Here is a 21,116-nt window from a genome sequence, read left to right as displayed (position 1 = left end):
ATTATATCTGATGACATTACTAAGTACCGTTTGTAAGGGTGCAATTTACAAGATATTCATGTCTCTTATATATTACAGGTATGGGATTCCTTATCCAGATCCCACTATTCAGAAAGCTTGGAAGCCAAACATCTATAGAGTTCTAAGCAAATAGTTCACATATTTAAAAATGATTTATATTTTCTGTAATAAAACAGCACCTTGTACTTGATGCTAACCAAGCTGCATGATTCCATATTGGTGGCAAATCAATCCTATTGGATTTAGTTCATGTTTAAATGATTTTTAGCAGACTTAAGGTCTAGTGTTTCAAATAACAGAGAGATCCCTTATCCGGGAAAACCCCAGGTCACAATAATTCCGCATAATAGATCCTACACCTGTATAAACATTATTTCCTCTTTACAAATTCCAGAAGTTCAGTTTTTTCACTTTTCTGGCCTGGACACATTAAAAGTATACTCTACTGCTTAATATCCTGGAAACGTGCCACATTTTTGAGATTCTGTACAGAATCATTAGGAGAGTTTCACTAGGCTAAAATGTATATGGCTAGTACAACAGTGTACTTCAATAAAAGTGTGCATCTGTTTGTTTATTCATTAGTTTCCCTGAAATACTTACGGATTGTGCAGTTGGTACCATAATAACCTGTTCGGGTGCAGTCACATAGGTATTTATCCATTTCAAACCTCACACAAACACCCTTGTGCTGACATGGGTAGTAGCAGCATGGATTCACTACAACAAAGCAGACGAGAAGGCATATGATAGTAAAATATCCAAGATACTGACATGGTGTTATTAGCAGTTTAAACATTTATGGGGTTATGTAATTAAACATAAAAAAGGTTTGCTACAGTCACCTTTACCAACCAATCAGTAGGTAGCTGGTCAGCTGTCCAAAAACAAGCATCTTATTGGTTGCTATGTTTACTACACCTAGGCAAGCTTTGTGTCTTTTATTACATATAGGGCATAGTACACAGACAATTGGGTATATTAAAAGTAAATTGAATATGTGTTATTTGTAAATGTAATTGCTATGGAATAAAGTATCTTCATATTATTTGCTATTCTCTGCACTGCTGGTTCTGACTGCATGCTCAATGAAAGCAATTTTCCATAACACAGTCAGCTGTCCCAGATATGCTCTTTGACTTTTTCAGCCCAATCTCTGTACTTGCTCTTTCCTTTGAAAGGAGATGAAAAAAAAATCACCGTAGACCACACAGAATTGGAGCAGAAAGAAGTTAGGAGAAGAATAGTTTGTAGCATTCTGCTTGTGCAAGTTAGGACAAAGTCGTGCTTTTAATCTATTCATTTTCTGCAGTGATCTTATTTGACATACAGTATATAGGGTTAATCTGTCCATTGTGCATTTTCTGCAATGATCCTGCTGGCATGTTTGGGGACAAAATGAAGTGATCTTACTTGCATGAGAGGTTAACATGCAGGGTTTGCTGTGATCATAGTGATTTGTTGGGTTATTATGCTGATTGGCCATATCTGCAGCAATCTTATGGGATATCTGGGGTGCTCATAACTCAATTTCTGCAGGTATGTTTGACATTAATGGAGTGCTCATCAGTTTTTACAGTTATCATACTAGCATGTCATGTTCCAGATCTCTGCAGAAAATGGACAATGAGAATATCAGTGGCCCCAGGTAAGTTGCAAACAGTACCTACAGCCACAACAGCCCTACAAATTAGGGCCAGATGTAATTTTGTCACACAGGGGCTCATTTGCAAACAGTGGGCAACTTTGCACCTTTGCCAAAGTGCTGCAGTGCCCCAGTACTTTGTCATGAAATGCTGGGGGACTCACAATGTGGCTGTCAAGAAATGGTGGGGGCCACTGTGTGTGTCTTAACACTGGTGCACTTTGTGCCATTCCAGTTATAGAAAAGGGTGTGTTTTTGTAAAATGGGCATAGTATTTGAGGGGGGTGCGGCTATAAGTATGGCAGATTGTTATATGGCTCATTCTGTTTTTCAAATGTCAGGAAGTATGGCAATCTTATAGAAATCATATCTGCTCCTGCAAAGACTTTATGTTTTCTGCTTGGGCAATGATATTGTCCTCATTACCCCCTTCACCTAATCAGATTAAAAGATTAAAGGGATGTAAACCCAGAAATACCATTTTTCTAATGAAAGAAAATGTAATGCTAAGCAACTTTACAATATACACATTTTTAACGTTATCAGCATAATTATCATCTTTAAATAAAAGATAAGTTATCCTCTTTTAAGCACTGCTGGTTGTGGCTCTTGAAACAATGTAGCAGAAGTCAACCTTGCAGATCTTTCATCTGCTGGCTCCTGATCCATTATTTTATATGTCGAAACCACCACAAATGCAGTTTTTGATCATCTTTAAATGATTTAAAACCATTGAAAATTGGTTCAGAATAACAATTTCTTTCATTTAGCAGTATTTTTTTGGGATTGTTGTACTCCTGACCTGTATGGAGAACTGTGATAATCCAAATTCATTATAGTGCTGTTCTGGAGATGCCCGTTCCCTACCCCTATTATGTACCAATAATTTATTCTGCATATGGAGAGGGGTTTTCGTCCTATGATCTATGATCATGAAACTGCCAAGCCTGCATACTCACATTAAAGAAATCCCATGTAGCGCTACTAATCTCTGTTCATATATCTCATAGGTCAGGGCCTCCCTGCTGGTTGCCTTATCTTATATAAAAAGTTTCTCTTAACCACTACATTTGTCTTACAGACTGGCCTCCCTCCCCCCGCACCGGTGTACATTTTATAGGGCGAGACCAATACCAATGTTAATGGTACATGGCCCCCATAAAAAGTATGGATTTTCCAATAAGAGTCATTGCCCTTGGATACCGTTTTATTCTATGCCTGGAGTCATTTTTTCCCACAGAAGGTTCTTTTACTACAGGGTCAAAAGTACCCGAAACCCGTTTTCCAGAGGGTTCCAAGTTACGGGAAGGGCTTGTCCACTAGACTCTCTTTAATCAAATAATTTCCTTTTTCTCTGTAATAATAGAACAGTACCTTGTACTTGATCATCGCTAAGATATAAATAATCATTATTTGAGGCAAACAATCCTATGTGTAACTGGGAAAAGGGATGCACCAAAGAAAGCTTATTTGCTGTCCAGTCATGGAGCTATTAATGCAGTAAGGCTATATAGTCTACTCTGTCCCTGCTATGCTGAAGTATTGCTTTTGGCTACACTGATGATGCTGCCTATCCATGACCATTACACTCTGGCACCACAAACTCAAAAAAAAAAAAGTGAATGTAACATTTAAGTGTCAATGTCTTCTGGTTATACATTCCTTTGGAAAAAGGAGGAGGGAAGCCGCAGTTAGAAACTAAGGAAGTCCTTGTATTTTGAGAGAGGTTATGCTGAAATGTGTATATAGATAAAGCTGACTCCCTACCACAGAAAATTAAATAAAGGAATAAAGAAAATGAATGGGAGAGTAGATAAACAAACCCCTTGGTAATATCTTTAAACACAGCTGGGACTGGACAAGCAAAGAGGTTCCAAATGGCTATGGATGACAAAGTTATTTGTAGCTGGAAGCTTTAGACTGGGGGGCAGGGGGGGGGGGCTGGAATGAGGATTATGAGGATATGCCATTTTCACATTACATTCCATAAAGGGCTTGTGTTATCTTTCTCATGGTAATGTTGCATTGCTCTTTATGAATACAGTGTTGCAGTACGTAACCAGGGAATGATATCTAGTAATTGGTTGCCATGGGTTATTAGACCAAATAAAAACTTTCTGTTCCTTTGGTTCTGTTGTAGAACCATATTTTGGTAATTTAGAAGAAATGAAACATCATATATATCACTACACCTGCACCCTGTGCAGCCTTCTCCACATTCTCTCCCTGATACAGGTATAGGACCCATTATCCGGAATGCTCGGGACCAAGGGTATTCCGGATAAGGGGTATTTCCGTAATTTGGATCTCCATACCTTAAGTCTACTAAAGAATCAATAAAACATGAATTAAACCCTATGGGATTGTTTTGCATCCAATAAGGATTATTTATATCTTAGTTGTGATCAGTTACAAGGTACTGTTTTATTACTATAGAGAAAAAGGAAATCAGTTTTAAAATTCTGAATCATTTGATTAAAATGTAGTCTATGGGAGACTGGCATTCTGAGCGTTCTGGATAACGGGTTTCCGGGTAAGGGATCCCATACCTGTATTATAACAGTGGCCAGCCCTGTGAGCAGCACTCACTCCAGACTATCCCTGGTACGTTTTTAAGGGAGAGAAAAGAAAGAAAGGGGAAAATGGGGGGAAGAAGTAAAGAGATATATGACTTAGTCTTCTATGTTATATTAAATATACACTGTATATTAAAGTGCTATTGTGCACTATGTTACTATGATATAATTTCTTTAAGAAGAAACAAATTGTGTTACAAACCATAATTCTCCTTAAATATATCCAAATCAGTATTCGGTTGTGCTTTCCCAGTGCCCAGTGTCGGACTGGGATGCCAGGGGCCCACCAGAAAACCTTAGACCATGGGCCCACTCTCCAAACTATTTTTCACCATTTCTTACTCCGTCTCTATATTTTCCTAGTTTTTTTTATCTTTACTTACTATAATCTATTCTTCTGTATATTTAGTTGCTTTGTTCCCATTGAAAAATAAGTAATGACCATGAATTAGGCCAAATAGCTAGAAGCAGGAGGGCCCACTGACACCTGGGCCCACTGGGAGTTTTCCTGGCAGTCCAACACTGTCAGCACTCCCTTTGTTTTTACTGTATTGCATGTAGTAATATGACATTGTTTACTTGTCTGCTCATATCCAACCAGTAAGCACCACTTCTCCTCTCATGTGGGCTTATAAAAAGACTTCCATGTGTAAAATCAACAAGCTTGTATCTTAAATACACTGGGGGCCGATATATGATTGCTCATATAGTGTTCCTTGTTCCTTATGCGCCACTGCTAATATGTTTCACCACTATATGGCTTCTTCCTGAGTCTATATGCACATTGCACAGGGAATAGGCATTTATGGAACAGTGATCATAACACGGTCTCCTGAGATTATGTTGCAGAAACAACTGTATATGGCGCGACAAGGACAAATAAGTTTGGACATGTAATATTTGGCAATATATAGATATGTAGGCATCTCTGCATCTGCAAGAGACTTACCACAGAGAGAATAGGCACGTTTTTAAAATGCTACTTAACAAACATACCTGTCAACATACTAAGAGAATATGGGAATCTTGATTCAATGGAAGGTAAATTGGTTTCTAAAAACATAAAAAAAGCAGACAAAACGGTTGTATTTCTCCCTTTTACACAGCTAAGAATTCATTTAATGAAGGTTTCCTGTCATAACAGACCCAATCTTTAAGTACTTATGGCTGGATAATTCAAAAGGAAGTTCAAAAGAGACTAAACTTATAAAAACAAATGGCCAGAACCTGATAGTATTCATACCAGACTACTAACAGAGCTTAGCTCTGTGACTGCCAAACCACTCTGTGTAATATTTCTGCATAATCTGATGTCTGAGCCTGAGCCAATAGATAATGTGGTGCCATTACTGAAAAAGGGATCCCATTCTCAGCCCAATACTATATGCCTGTTGGTTTAATATCACTGGTAGAAAAACCTTTGGTGGGGATTCTAAGGAATAGAATACGAGAATACATTTCAATTCCCAATACTATGATTTTGTGCCAGCATGGTTTTACTTGCCAGACAAATTTAATTGTGTTCTATTAGGAGGTGAGCAGAAGCCTGGACATTGGGGTAATGATCTACTTAGAATTAGCAAATATTTGATATTTGTATTTAATATAGAGCCACACGGGTAATAGTTATAAAACTAGAACACCTTATTACAACATTTGGCAAAATAAAAAAAATGTCTTTATACAAGCTGAAAAATTCAAACCATGCCGATATTGACTTTAAACTTTGTTAGAATTAAGGGGGCAAACTGTTTTTACTCTCCACAAAGATCAACATCTAGACCAGGGGTCCCCAACCTTTTTTTTACCAGTAAGCCACATTAAAATGTAAAAAGAGTTGGGGAGTAGTGATGAGCGAATCTGTTCCATTTCGCTTCGCCGAAAAATTTGTGAATCTTTCAAAAGATCCGCAAAACGGCGAAAAATTCGCAAAATGGCGAAAATGTCATGCGCCAAAAACAATTTTTGGACGTGTGGCGAATTTTTCCGCGGCAAATTTTTTCATCCATTTCGCGAAACAATCCGCCAATGGCGAAACGCGGAAATTCGCCGCGAATCCATGCCTGGCAAAACATTTCGCCCATCAAGCATGAAAATTGTTTCTGGGGTGCCAAATAAGGGCTGTGATTGGCTGTTTGGTAGCTCCTATGTGGACTGGCAGCCTACTAGAGGCTCTGTTTAGCAGTACACATGGTCTTTATGCCTCCAAAAGAAATTCAAAAATGGGCATCAACTTTGAGGCCACTGAGAGCAACATCCAAGGGGTTGGTGAACAACAAGTTGCTCCCGAGTCACTGGTTGGGGATCACTAGACATATAGAGATACTATAAGATCATGGAAAATTGTAATGTAAACAGAATGACCTTAATTATAAGAGGTATCCATTCCTCTCCCAATTAAATTTAGTATGTGTTTTAAAACTCCAAGAGAAATTCTACATTTGTTTCCTGGAAACCAGGAAGTGAGGAATCTCCCAGATTAGGCATGTTGTAGACCAGGAAACCAGTAATTTTCTCTTCTGGGAACATATGAAACAAATGTATTCCTAAAAGGTAAGTGATAGGTTGTTATTTTTTCTTAGCTTATATATGTGCTGGAACCAGTTGTACAAATCTATTTTCCAATTTGTTACAAAACCAAAACTGAACAAAATTCACGTTATATCATGTTTTGCACATAACCTTCTCTGTCTCACCTCCTTTCCAGAGAGCAGCAGAGAAACTTCTAAAATGCTAAGAAATACTTTAATAGACATGTTACTGATGATAGTCGGAGGGACCATCAATTTATAATTTTACATCTTGGATATAAGAAATGATATACAAAAATGTCTTAGTATAGATACCTTTTATTATGTAGGGCCTTGCCAAAATATATATTCAACTTGAAAAAAGTTGGAATGTCATTTATCTGAGAAAACTAAGTTAGATTGGGAATTACTTTCACCTGGTGACGGCAGCAGCTCGCAAATCGCTTAACTGATACTGGATAATAGGGGAAGTCCTATCTCAATATGATATATTCAAAAAGCCTTTGGCTCCAAGAGGTGATAAGATTCCGATCTTGGGAACTTTTAGTAATAATTGGACATATAGGGGCTGATTCATTAAAGTCCGAATTACGAGTACGATTTGCGAAAATTTGCATTAAATACAGAAATTTCTGATGAGCGTTAACTATGCGAAAAGTTGCATCGTGCTTTTACAAAAATATTGTGGTACGGTGCGAAAGTTACGAAAATATTTCTGACTTTGAACCTTCAGTGCATGTTTTTGGAAGCCTCCAATAAGACTCAATGGCACTCTGCAGCTCCAACCTGGCCCAAGGAAAGTCTCCCATAGGACTCAATGGCACTCTGCAGCTCCAACCCGGCCCAAGGAAAGTCTCCCATAGGGCTCAATGGCACTCTGCAGCTCCAACCCGGCCCAAGGAAAGCCTCCCATAGGGCTCAATGGCACTCTGCAGCTCCAACCTGGCCCAAGGAAAGTCTCCCATAGGACTCAATGGCACTCTGCAGCTCCAACCCGGCCCAAGGAAAGCCTCCCATAGGGCTCAATGGCACTCTGCAGCTCCAACCTGGCCCAAGGAAAGTCTCCCATAGGGCTCAATGGCACTCTGCAGCTCCAACCCGGCCCAAGGAAAGCCTCCCATAGGGCTCAATGGCACTCTGCAGCTCCAACCTGGCCCAAGGAAAGTCTCCCATAGGACTCAATGGCACTCTGCAGCTCCAACCCGGCCCAAGGAAAGTCTCCCATAGGGCTCAATGGCACTCTGCAGCTCCAACCTGGCCCAAGGAAAGTCTCCCATAGGACTCAATGGCACTCTGCAGCTCCAACCTGGCCCAAGGAAAGTCTCCCATAGGGCTCAATGGCACTCTGCAGCTCCAACCCGGCCCAAGGAAAGCCTCCCATAGGGCTCAATGGCACTCTGCAGCTCCAACCTGGCCCAAGGAAAGTCTCCCATAGGGCTCAATGGCACTCTGCAGCTCCAACCTGGCCCAAGGAAAGTCTCCCATAGGGCTCAATGGCACTCTGCAGCTCCAACCTGGCCCAAGGAAAGTCTCCCATAGGGCTCAATGGCACTCTGCAGATCCAACCTGGCCCAAGGAAAGTCTCCCATAGGGCTCAATGGCATTCTGCAGCTCCAACCCGGCCCAAGGAAAGTCTCCCATAGGGCTCAATGGCACTCTGCAGCTCCAACCCGGCCCAAGGAAAGTCTCCCATAGGGCTCAATGGCACTCTGCAGCTCCAACCTGGCCCAAGGTAAGTCTCCCATAGGGCTCAATGGCACACTGCAGCTCCAACCCGGCCCAAGGAAAGTCTCCCATAGGGCTCAATGGCACTCTGCAGCTCCAACCTGGCCCAAGGAAAGTCTCCCATAGGGCTCAATGGCACTCTGCAGCTCCAACCAGGCCCAAGGAAAGTCTCCCATAGGGCTCAATGGCACTCTGCAGCTCCAACCCGGCCCAAGGAAAGTCTCCCATAGGGCTCAATGGCACTCTGCAGCTCCAACCCGGCCCAAGGAAAGTCTCCCATAGGGCTCAATGGCACTCTGCAGCTCCAACCTGGCCCAAGGAAAGTCTCCCATAGGGCTCAATGGCACTCTGCAGCTCCAACCTGGCCCAAGGAAAGCCTCCCATAGGGCTCAATGGCACTCTGCAGCTCCAACCCGGCCCAAGGTAAGTCTCCCATAGGGCTCAATTCGAATTATAATGGCGGCAATGGGGCAATCGGTTCGGGGACCGCATCAACGAGCCGATGTGGCCCCCGATCCAACTTATTCTTTTAACCTGCCGATCGATATCTGCCCAATTTCAGGCCAGATATCGGTTGAGAATGCCCCTTGTTCCTGCCCCTACAGGGGCCGATAAGCTGCCGAATCGGTCCAAGGGACCGATATCGGCAACTACAATAGGCCTGTATGGCCACCTTAATAATACAAAAAATCCAAAAAGACCCAGCACACAAAGTCAAATGCAACTAAATATATTGTAGAAAAATACATCCAAGCTCAGTCACATAGAAATGTTTTGGGGCTTCTAAGCACCTTTATCAAGTCATGGGCACAAATGTGTATCGTACTCTATAGCAAGGTATCAGCTTCATAAAAGATTATAAAGGAAATTACATTATACACCAGACCGCCATTATTAAATATACAGATGGCCATCAGTCTAAGCTTAGAATAGTTCTTGAACCAGTATATCAAGTCTCTAAAGATGAAGTAATCATGGTCTTAATATCAAACCCCTGAAAAGCAGTTTCTTCTCCAAGAATACTAACAATCCTGCACAGAACTACTAACTACTGTACTTGCTTCTACTTGCCGTGACTGCAATCCAGTCACACTCACTTTAGTAGTAATTACAATTTTGAAAAACTCGTTTTTTAAATGCATTAAACAAGCAATTATAGACCCCCTAGACCCAATATAGGTTGCGTACAAACCAAGCAGATCAGCAGAGTATATGATTGCAATAACAATGCATTATGCTCTATAAACAGGAAGACACAGAACAAAACAAAAACTCTTAATGCATTTGCTGGGTCATCCAAACCACTTACAAGTACAAAGAGGTCAACTGAGCATCCAAAAAAGCAATTAGAAAAGCAGAAAATGAAAATCCATTATTGAAGAGAGTAAAGCAATTCCCAAATAATTTTAAATATCAATATAGAATTATAGAATTACATAACATATAATTAAGCAGCAGGGTGTGTAACCCTTAATATTAAAGTCAGCAAAGCTGTATGATGGAAACAATGGAAAGGGTATGGTTTTTGAACTACATCCTCGCTTTTATAAGGTTGCGCCTGTGCGTACTGACGTCACACACACAGGGCGCAACCTTATAAAAGCACAGAAGCAGCTGGGAGCCGCGGCACAGAGAGGAAGACATCACGGAAGCCGGAGGCCGCTGGGGGGAGGTTAGGGGGGAAATGGAAGGTGCTTGGGGGCCCTGGGGGAAGTTGAAGAATGCTGGGGGTGCCGTGGGGGAGCTGGAGGATGCTTGGAGGCCCTGGGGGACGCTGAAGGATACTTGGGGGGGGGCCTGGGGGAAGCTGAAGGATACTTGGGGGGGCCCTAGAGGAAGCTGAAGGATACTTGGGGGGGGGGCCTGGGGGAAGCTGAAGGATACTTGGGGGGGCCCTGGGGGAAGCTGAAGGATACTTGGGGGGGGCTGGGGGAAGCTAAAGGATACTTGGGGGGGGGGCCTGGGGGAAGCTGAAGGATACTTGGGGGGGCCCTGGGGGAAGCTGAAGGATACTTGGGGGGGCCTGGGGGAAGCTGAAGGATACTTGGGGAGGCCCTGGGGGAAGCTGAAGGATACTTGGGGGGGGCCTGGGGGAAGCTGAAGGATACTTGGGGGGGCCCTGGGTGAAGCTGAAGGATACTTGGGGGGGGGCTGGGGGAAGCTGAAGGATACTTGGGGGGGCCCTAGGGGAAGCTGAAGGATACTTGGGGGGGCCTGGGGGAAGCTGAAGGATACTTGGGGGGGCTGGGGGAAGCTGAAGGATACTTGGGGGGGCCCTGGGGGAAGCTGAAGGATACTTGGGGGGGGGCCTGGGGGAAGCTGAAGGATACTTGGGGGGCCCTGGGGGAAGCTGAAGGATACTTTGGGGGGGGCTGGGGGAAGCTGAAGGATACTTGGGGGGGCCCTGGGGGAAGCTGAAGGATACTTGGGGGGGCCTGGGGGAAGCTGAAGGATACTTGGGGAGGCCCTGGGGGAAGCTGAAGGATACTTGGGGGGGGCCTGGGGGAAGCTGAAGGATACTTGGGGGGGCCCTGGGGGAAGCTGAAGGATACTTGGGGGGGGCTGGAGGAAGCTGAAGGATACTTGGGGGGGGCCCTGGGGGAAGCTGAAGGATACTTGGGGGGGCCCTGGGGGAAGCTGAAGGATACTTGGGGGGCCTGGGGGAAGCTGAAGGATACTTGGGGGGGGGCCCTGGGGGAAGCTGAAGGATACTTGGGGGGGGCCTGGGGGAAGCTGAAGGATACTTGGGGGGCCCTGGGGGAAGCTGAAGGATACTTTGGGGGGGGCTGGGGGAAGCTGAAGGATACTTGGGGGGGCCCTGGGGGAAGCTGAAGGATGTTTGGGGGGGGCCCTGGGGGAAGCCTCATTATGTGCGAGCCCAGAGACAATTAACTTTATACAGTTGATATAAAATATTTTACTACAGTATTTGGTTCAGAATATTTTTTTTCTAGATTTTCCTCCTTTAAAATTGGGTGCGTCTTATATTCCAGAGCGTCTTATAGGGCGAAAAATACGGTATGTCAAATACAGACACTTAGCTTACAATGTCCTCAGCCAAGTCATCGATGTACAAATTGAAATAGTTTACTCTGTAGCACCCCAATAAGAACCTTACTTATGAATGCATTCCTTTTTATCTATCCGCAAACTGCATTACCAACCAAAAGATTTTGTGGCATAGGTTTATGCAGCACTGTACTGAATTATTTGGTAAGGATCCAAGTAAATCAAATCTGCTGCAACCCCACGGTCAAAGTTCCTACTTTCATCATCATAAAAAGCTATTCAACTTAGCATAGCCTGTCCTTCATATAGTCATTCTGAGTATTACTATAATGCCATTCTGCAGAACATAATCTTCAGTGTGATCTCGTTACAAGAGAGTTGTTTCCCTTTCTAACACTTTTTAGTTCCGTTGCTTTCAGCTAGTATACCAGAAATGAAGAATTTTTTCAACTGTTTTACTTTTTGCCCATTTTAAAGTTGACTTCATTGATCCTCTCTCTTGATCTCTCTCTCAGTGTGGAATCTCAGTAATACAGGTGCAAAAACAGAATTGTTATAGTTTGCTACGTTACTTAATAGTTTTTTCTGCACCATCTGTAAATGTTAGCAAGTATTATATAATATTGTAACAGCTTACATAACTCAGGGAATAATCCTGAGAAGAATAAATCCTAAACTCAGCAGGGCAAAAGATAAGAAATACATCAAACTATAACAGTTTGTCGAGTCTGAGACCCCCTTCCAAGAGCTAGGGGCTGATTTACTAATCCACGAATCCAAATCCCGAATGGGAAAAAATGGAATTGGAAACGAACATTTTGCGACTTTTTCGTATTTTTTGCGTTTTTTTCGTCACCGTCGAATTGTCTTTTGCATAGCCATTACAACTTTCGCGAATTGTCACGACTTGTCCGTATTGAGCGCTTGAAAAATTTGTGAAAAAGTCACAAAATACCGATCATTTCGAAAAAACTGCATTCGGACGCTTTTCGGATGTTCGTGGATTAGTAAATGTGCCCCCTAGTGTAGGAGGGCAAAAAAAGGCTGTCCAGACCCACATCCAACCCAAACTGGCAAGCTGTCATTATTTATATAGTTAATAAAGTACCCCTTTTCTAAAATATGAGGATATTATAAGTCACAAAGGAGTTCCATGACCATATAAAAGCACAAGGCCAAGCAAAGAGCTTTTATGCAGGTCATTGAACTCCAAGGTGACTTATAATATTTATACATATAAGTATTATTATATTATATAATACTTATATATACAGCAAATGTCAAATGTACAGGTCTATAACTGCCAGGCTGAGATTGTAATTATTATTTAAATCAGGGATCCCCAACCTTTTATACCCATGAGCCGCATTCAAATGGAAAAAGTGTTAGGGAGCAACACAAGCATAAAAATGGTTACTGATGGTGCCAATAAGAGCTATAATTGGCTATTTAATTACTCCTATGAGGACTGTCAGCCTACATGAAGCTCTGTTTTGGCATTATATTGGGTTTTTATGCAACCAAAACTTGCCTCCAAGTCAGGAATTCAAAAATAAGCACCTGCTTTGAGGCCACTGGGAGCAACATCCAAGGGGTTGGGGAGCAACATGTTGCTCACGAGCCACTGGTTGGGGATCACTGATTTAAATGCTGGAATTTCATTAGCTTTCCTTCAGTACATAGGTACCACACCAGATAAAAGCCTGCCTGAGAAATTTAGGAAAAATGGCCTGGCTAAAACTGTGCTAAGCTCTCTAAGGCTATGGGCACACAGAGCATTTTCTTAGCTTCCCTCAGCCTGTGTTTTTTCTTTAGACTGAGAGAAATGGATATGCTCCCTTACACAGGGCCATTTATTTGCACTGAGAAGTACAGCTTCCGGTTGAGTGTAGGTAAACGGAGCGAAGGTTGGCCTAAAAATACCTGCCTTCATGGTTTTTTAAACCAACCTCCACTTTGCTCTGTTCTATCATCCTACTACTGATTGTCCATGGTGTTAATGTCATTTTTTGATGACCACCACATTAAAGATTCTCTTATTTTATGTCAAAGTAGCATGGTCCAAACATAGAGCCTAGTGTTCCAAGACACCGCTGTGTTGCTGAGGTCAGCTATGTGCATATTTGTTGAGGTGCTTGTGTTATCCTCTGTATCTTCTCTGGTGTCTGGTATTGCCAGTGTAATTTGAACTGAATAACATTCCAAAGAACTTTATGTTCTGGGTCAGAGTGAACTGCCTTGTCTTGTAGTTCATCTCCCAGACAGAGTGGGTTAATGAGGTAGAAAAGGTCTGTTTATCTCTGTGTAGAGTTGTGCATAACCCTATGGCTAAAGTTCTTCCCTGACTGTATGAAAAAACTTTTGATCACTTGTTGTGTAGGACAACAACCATGACATTGTATTGAACCAATCTCTTGAGAGGGTCCTTTAGTACTCTGACAGTTCTGGGGTGTAGGGGGAAGTGTGCGGTACCTTGTAGCCCTCCCAAATGATCATCAGTGCCCATTTGTCTCATATGTACATCTGCCAATGGGATGAATATGTCTCAGACTTCCCCCAGCCCTCAGTGAGTGTAGTTCTGCACACAGGTCATGCTGAAGTTTTGTTTTTGGGACCTGCTTTTCTGTTTGGCATGGTTTGTGCTTACTAGAAGGATGTCTTGCTTGCTTTGATTTCTTTGGAAACATGGTATACCATCTGCGCTGACAGATAGGAATGTATTTGAGAAAATGGCTTTTGCAGAAAACCAAAGGGACCCATTCGATAGCCTGGGGAAAGACGTTCAGAGGCATTTAGCATGCCCCTAAGGGCTCATTCAGTATGCACAACTTCCCCGGTCTGGCTTAGCTAGCTTAGCCACTGGTGACCCTGGGCAAGAAACAGAGAAAGGAATGACTGCCCTGGGGGCCCAGGACAACAGCAAATATATGTTGTCCTTCCATCTATCCACTGGTCCATACCAACTTGAATCACATGCCAATTTTGCTGCTTCTTCTGCCTGCGCCCAGGAAAGTCACACACACTTTTTACACTAAACACACAATTTATATTGTTAGTTTGTCCAGACTAACAGCACACGCACATTTCAAATCAGAATACTATGGGTTGTGCCCAGCATTGTTTTACATGCTTGACGGACAAATTAAATTGCTTTCTTCTAGAAGGTGAGCAGAAACCTAGATGTTGGGGTGGCAGTGGGTGTGATTTATTACTAATGCTACAGCATGAGATACAGGTCTGTGCCTTCCACTCCAGAGAAGGTTTAGCACACTTGCACCTAAAGAATCAGATGCAGACATAACATGGTGGCGAACACCAGTAACTATACCACACAATTGCCATACTAGATGCAACTGTGTCAGACACACCCCCATACCCCCTTGTGCCCGTAATGATGCTGGAATTCTGCATTGTGCTGCATTGTGGGAAAACATGACAATTGTGCCTGAACTTTGCTTATTGAACTTGTGTAGTTCTCTGCTTGAAAGGAAGGGAAAGGAAGTGAGACATGAAGAATGGGTAACCAGTGTGGTTGTAGTGTTCCCATTTGCTAGGATAGTAATAGAAAGGGCATAGTGAAAGATGTAAAACTAGTAATCAGTGTGTGTGTATAAGCAAAGATTAAGAGGGTTAGGATGGTCAGGTTACCGAGGGCTTAGGTTATAGACTTGACTAAAAAGGGGAGTTTTATGTAATGATTAAAAAGCCTGGAGGTCCTAAGAGTGTCTAATGGGATGGGAGAGTGTTCCAGTGTAGCACATGAAATCTTCTGAATACAGGAGTAAAGTAATTAGTGAGGAGTAGAGAAGGAGGATGTGAGCAGACCAAAGGTTATGTCTAATGGTGTACTTAATAATTAGAAAGGTCTGTATGTATGGTGGTGGTGTGGCACTGAGTGCTTTGTAAGTGAGTAAAAAATAATAAAAAAAACACAAATACAAGAGTATTGTAGAAATTAAAACTATATTGGCTAACAATTGGAATACATTGCAAGCTTTCGGAGCTCTAAGGCCCCTTTGTTAGTATTTTGCCTGATGAAGGGGCCTTAGAGCTCTGAAAGCTTGCAATGTATTCCTATCATTTCTACAATTCTCTTGTATTTGTGTTTTTTTATTATTGTTGACACTGGCTAACATGGTACTACAGTTTTTGTTTTGTGACTAAGTGAGTAAAAGAACCTGAAAGTGAATTCTATGTATGATAGGTAGCCAATACGGAGACTGGCAGAGAGGAGCAGAACCAATGGAGTGGGAGGACAGGTATATAAATCTCGCAGTGCTCATGATGCACTGGAGTGGGTTCAGTTAAGGGGGGGAAAGTAAGCAAAGTAATGAATTACAGCAGCGTACGGGATACGATGAGAGAATGAATGAGAATTTTGTCTGTCACTTGTGTGAAGATGGGTCCAATGCAAGAAATGTTCCTAAGGTGAAAGCAGCATGATTTAGTAAAAACAGAAGAGTACTTATTAAAGTAAAGAATATTGACCTGGAACAAGATGATATTTGTGCTTGCACAGAGAACTGACTAAAGGATATAATAAAAAAAGTGGTGGTCAATCAAACATTTTTAACTAGACCAGTGTTGTTGGTGGAGTACTGCAGGGGACTGTCAAAGGATGACATTATCTCAAGGGATGAAAACATAGCTTTGCCCCTTTATAGGTCCCTGGTAAGGCCTCACCTTGAGTATGCAGTGCAGTTTTGGGCTCCAGTCCTTAAGAAGGATATTAATGAGCTGGAGAGAGTGCAGAGACTGCAACTAAACTGGTAAAGGGGATGGAAGATTTAAACTATAAGGTTAGACTGTCGAGGTTGTTTTCTCTGGAAAAAAAAGGTGCTTGTCAGGGGATATGATTACTCTGTACATTAGAGGGGATTACACTTGAAGAACAGAACTTTCATTTGAAGCAGTGTGTTTTTTTTCCCATGGAGAGGGCAGTGAGTTTGGGGAATTCCCTTCCTAGTGATGTGATTCTAAGCAGATTTCAGTCATTGTTGGACAACGTCTTAAACAGGTATAACATTCAAGGTTATTGGAATCTTAAAATCTACGGTTAGTTCAGTATAGTTATTGGCATATATAGTTAGGTCTGCATTTGTATGTGTAGATATAGGCACTGGGGTTCATTTGGGTTGAACTTGCTGGAGTTTTATCTTTTTCTTATGTAACTGCTTTCATATGCTCTATAGTATTTATGTTAGAGGTGGGGTTTTAGATAAAGCATCTCTTTTTAATGAATATTTATCTGTCAGATTTACAGCACAAAATGATTACTGTAAAACTAACTTTTTTCACTTGACCCCAGACAAAGTTAATACTAACATATAACGGTAAGACATTGAGAAGAACACTATTACTGAACATGCTGTCACTCTCCACATTCACTTAAAAGTATTCCTTATTCACAAAAGATCTGTATTGTCAGAAATAATGTGGATTGCAAACACGTCATAAGACATGGCTGAAGCCTTAGGCACGTATTAGTCAAAACTGATCCAGGAAAATGTTATCAAACTGGCTAGCAACCTCTAAACCTAATCTCACCCACATTCCGGCAAGCCTACACTGACTTGTACATTGGGCCAGATTCAATTCAGTGAGAAAAAGGTTTATTAACTCATGGATAAGATTCAATTTGAGACGCAATTCAGCTCAGAAAAACAAATCTTATGGTTTATCATAAAAAAACTAGTTGCAACTTGAGGAGAAAAAACTTCTAATACAATTTCAGCTTTTTTCCATAGACTTTAATTGAGTTTTTACATGATAAACGGTGAGAAAAAAAAATCTGAATTGAATTGCATTTCAGTAAACTGAATCTTGCCCTTTATGTAATTATTTTTTTCAAAAACTCCCTTGGATTTCTTTATGTGGAGAAGGCTATTACTATGTCAAAAGAATGAATGGGCTGGCCTGCATAGTTGCTCATACTGATCTGACCCTTAGGCCTGGGGGGCCTGGGGCATTTCACAGATCTTAATGTGTATGGCCATCTTAGGAATAACCTGTCCTGCACTATAATTGACCAACTACCTTATAATAATTAAGTGTTTACAGTGGTGATGTAATACCCCACTGTGGCCTAGCATCCCATCATTTTGGGTCAATATTTGATTTTGTTTGAAATTCTCTGCCTTTTTAGCACTTCATTTGCTTAAACTGAGTCATGTGGCAGCATAGCTGAAGGGCAGTCTTGCCACCACTGTGGGATCCAGTGTATAGGAACACCCCTTTCCCATAACGTGATTCTATTGCTATCCACAAGGTGCACAATGGTGTGTGAACCTGTAGATACATGATCAAAGTGCAGGATGATGGCCAGGTTGTTTTAAATAGTTACACACAATCTTATTACTACTATGGACTGGTATAATTATGGGCCTGCAATCCCCATTTTAAATTTGTACTCACATAATAGCATGGGTTGATAGGTGTCGTAACTTCCAATAAAGCTTTCTAGAGTGTTCTGATCAGAGTTCCAATAGATGGTATTATATAGGGATATGCCACAGTAAAAATGGGTTTATGCTCACCTGGGTCTTTAATGTTGTCAGACATCTAATGACAATGGGTCAGATTAAAAAATGGTTTATTACGTGAAAATCTATGGGTGAGATTTAATAGTGTACTAAATGTAGATGTAGCTAAAGGATTCCCAACAGTGTATCATTATCCTTTCCCAGCATTCTCCGACAGCCGCTGTCAGCTGTCGAGCTGCAAGTTGAATATACTCCATACACAATTTCTAAACGATTTAATCATTGTAATGAGACAATGTAACAAGCTGCTTCTTATTAAGAGACGTTAAAGAGATTTGTAATGTTAAACAGAACAGATGCATCCTGTTCTCTGAAAGCCTGGTTAATAGAAGAGATGGAAGGAATCCTGACGGCAATAAACACATCAGGAAACTTGCACACAGAACTACTGAGAAAAGAAACTTGGGTAGGACAGCAGCATATGGTTGTGTTAAAGCTTAGTAAGTGAATCTCACCACTACAGATTGGTGCCCGCCTAGTCCAACATCTCAAGCAGATAAACCATACTTAACATATATGGCAGGCACTAAGACATCATTTTTCTAATGCAGTTTAAATAACAAATCATATAAAAACACAGACCTCAAACTGTTCTTTACTAAATGGCAACAAAGGGTTCATCACTGCAGAGAAAGTGTTTCCCCTGCTCTAAAGCCCAATGGTGGAGACCTTTATACCAATCCCGTCAATCCTTTGCACTGGATACGACTTATGTGCAGTTGTTTGCCCACAGCAGTGAGTGTTTAAATTAAAGATGTAATTTTAGAAGGGATGTCTAAGGACATTGGCACTGTTCTTAGACAGTATTCAATGGTACTTGCTGCACTACATATATACAGACCTTGCACCACAAAGCCAACTGCCTTCATTTTGTTTAGGTGCAAGTATTGGGAATTCAGACATAAGTACTAGAACAACTACCTTGACAAATTGTTACTTCCAAGGATCTCTTACCATGCTGCATCCACACACACACAACTAACTTGAACCGAATGAATTGCACACAATCCAGGAAATGCCTTGCACATCACCAGGCCCACAATGATGCAATTTGTTCCATTACTTATAAAACAGAAATTAGCAGCAGGTTATGCAATTTACTAGAGGAGGCATTCACTGGTGGCACAAAACTCAAAAACAGTTGCCACAGAATAACATTGCATTGTGAGTAATAATACATGGTAGATTGTGTGCAAAATTGCATTTCCTAAAACTGCATCATGCATTGCAAAAGCCCCAGGTATGAGTTTAGTTACTTGTGGCTTTATAGTGTAGGGTGCATGGGCAAACCTTGGGGCAAATGTACCTGTTATCTGCCTAATAGGAAGCAAAGAAATCTAATAAAAATATAAAATCAATGAACACTAAAGCAAGTTCATCATATCAGAAATTGCAGAACAGAATAGATACCAGCTTCTTTGCTTGCATTTTCTAACCTTTTTTGTACAGCCAAAGTATTCAGGGCATTGTTATAAAGTACTTCTAAGATGTGGAGCGTGCAAGTTATAACTGGCAATTATGAACTATCTTTAGCAAACATGCAACAAAGGCAATAGAAGATTACAGCACCTCTAAAAATAGCTAAAATCTATGGAAAACACTGGAGTCCAACCTGGTATTTGATTGAAATTCTGAAAAACGTTAGATATGACACTGAGAAAGTTTTATTCAGGACTTAGTTTCCTCAAAAAGAGGATAAACATGTCCATCTTCTCAGTGCCTTTTTATGCATTCATTAGTGTTTTGGGTACTTTCCAACAAGCAAGGGATTAGCCCTATTAAAATGTAATATAAAGCAATAAACACTTAAAAAAGAGCACACTTACCTTTATCTGAAACTTCCAATGAATATGAAGTGGTCACAATCACAAACAGCACAGTGAGACAAAGTCCTGAAATGCAGGCACATAATTAATACTTTCTGCTTTTTCCTTACTTGTAATTTGAAGCCAGTCTATTGGAGAATATGCAGCAACTTACCAGCCATGTCGCTAGGTTTAGTTAAGATTTTTTACAATGTAAAGCTGTTTTCTAACCTATTCACATTTCATAAAGAGCACTAGAATGTTCCCCTCCCACAGTCTCAGGACCTATCTACAGCCAATAAGACTAACTGTTACAGAAATGTTTCGCCTGCAGCCGAGTTAAGTGCAGGGGAAGTGCTAGGGAATATTACTGAAGTGAATAACACCCAGGCGAGTTAGAACGCATTCTCTGTGTAAACCCCAGTCTAGGATTCCTAGTCCGAAATGCCTTGTTAACCTAATCTGATGCAGGGGAAATCTAGCAGTTGAAGGTTGGAAATTGTGATTGCATAATATTAGAGGAAAGGAGGTAATTGACCTCCAATATTGTTTATATTGGCTGAGTAAGGAATAAAAAAAATCTACATCCAAATAACAAAAATTGTAATTACGGCAATGTAAAAAAGAAGCCAACACATAAGGCTGACGTACTTTTTTTTGGCAAAGGGCTCTCCCTCCCCCAGGGAAGGCTCTGTAGCTGAGAGCATTGCCCCTTCCACCCCCACCCCTTCAGGCAGCAGAAGGTGCGGAAGCTGCATTAAGAGAAAGAAAATGAAGGGCAGGGAGGGAAAGGGTGGGCTAACAGGCCAGGTGGGATACATTTATTCAAGGAAAGCTGCCTGTACAATGGAGTAACCTTCTGTTTATATTTGCTCCAGAGCTCACTGATGGCTTGGTCAGCAAAAATGTTAAGTTCCCTTTCTTGTTTTGATGGGGGATGTTTTTTATAGACTTGGACTCAATGATTGCGTAGATTTAGATCAGATACATTACTATTGGTTTTATCTCAGAGTTGACCAGGTTGGAACAGGTTGGCAGACACTAAGGGGCTGATTTACTAATCCACGAATCCAAATCTGAATGGGAAAAATTCAGATTGGAAAACGAACATTTTGCGACTTTTTCGTATTTTTTGCGATTATTTTGTCGCCGTTACGACTTTTTCGTAACCATTACGATTTGCGCGAATTGTCGCGACTTTTTCTGCATTAACAGAAATGCATTGTAGGTCCCCCAACGATATTGGCAGATACACAAAACAC

General features: G+C 41.5%; 1 protein-coding gene across 2 annotated transcripts in view; it reads right to left on the bottom strand.

Annotated features, from left to right (window-relative positions):
* The window catches only part of ptgs1 (prostaglandin-endoperoxide synthase 1), a 57,516-nt gene extending 37,065 nt beyond the window's left edge, over window positions 1–20,451 (bottom strand). The window contains exons 1-4 of one of the 2 annotated variants that reach the window (XM_031890271.1): window positions 20,030–20,451; window positions 19,876–19,941; window positions 5,239–5,295; window positions 625–741 (exon numbers count right to left, since the gene is read on the bottom strand). In XM_031890271.1, coding sequence (XP_031746131.1) covers window positions 625–741; window positions 5,239–5,295; window positions 19,876–19,941; window positions 20,030–20,036 — 247 coding nt within the window. In that variant the 5' untranslated portion in view covers window positions 20,037–20,451. The remainder of the gene's footprint in view (window positions 1–624; window positions 742–5,238; window positions 5,296–19,875; window positions 19,942–20,029) is intronic. The other variant, NM_001271255.1, reaches the window with a different exon arrangement.
* Window positions 20,452–21,116: the final 665 nt, after the last annotated feature.

The sequence above is a fragment of the Xenopus tropicalis genome, chromosome 8 (assembly GCF_000004195.4).
Source record: "Xenopus tropicalis strain Nigerian chromosome 8, UCB_Xtro_10.0, whole genome shotgun sequence".
NCBI lineage: Eukaryota > Metazoa > Chordata > Amphibia > Anura > Pipidae > Xenopus > Xenopus tropicalis.
Note: the sequence above shows the minus strand (reverse complement) of the source record. Positions and strands in the feature narration are given on the sequence as shown.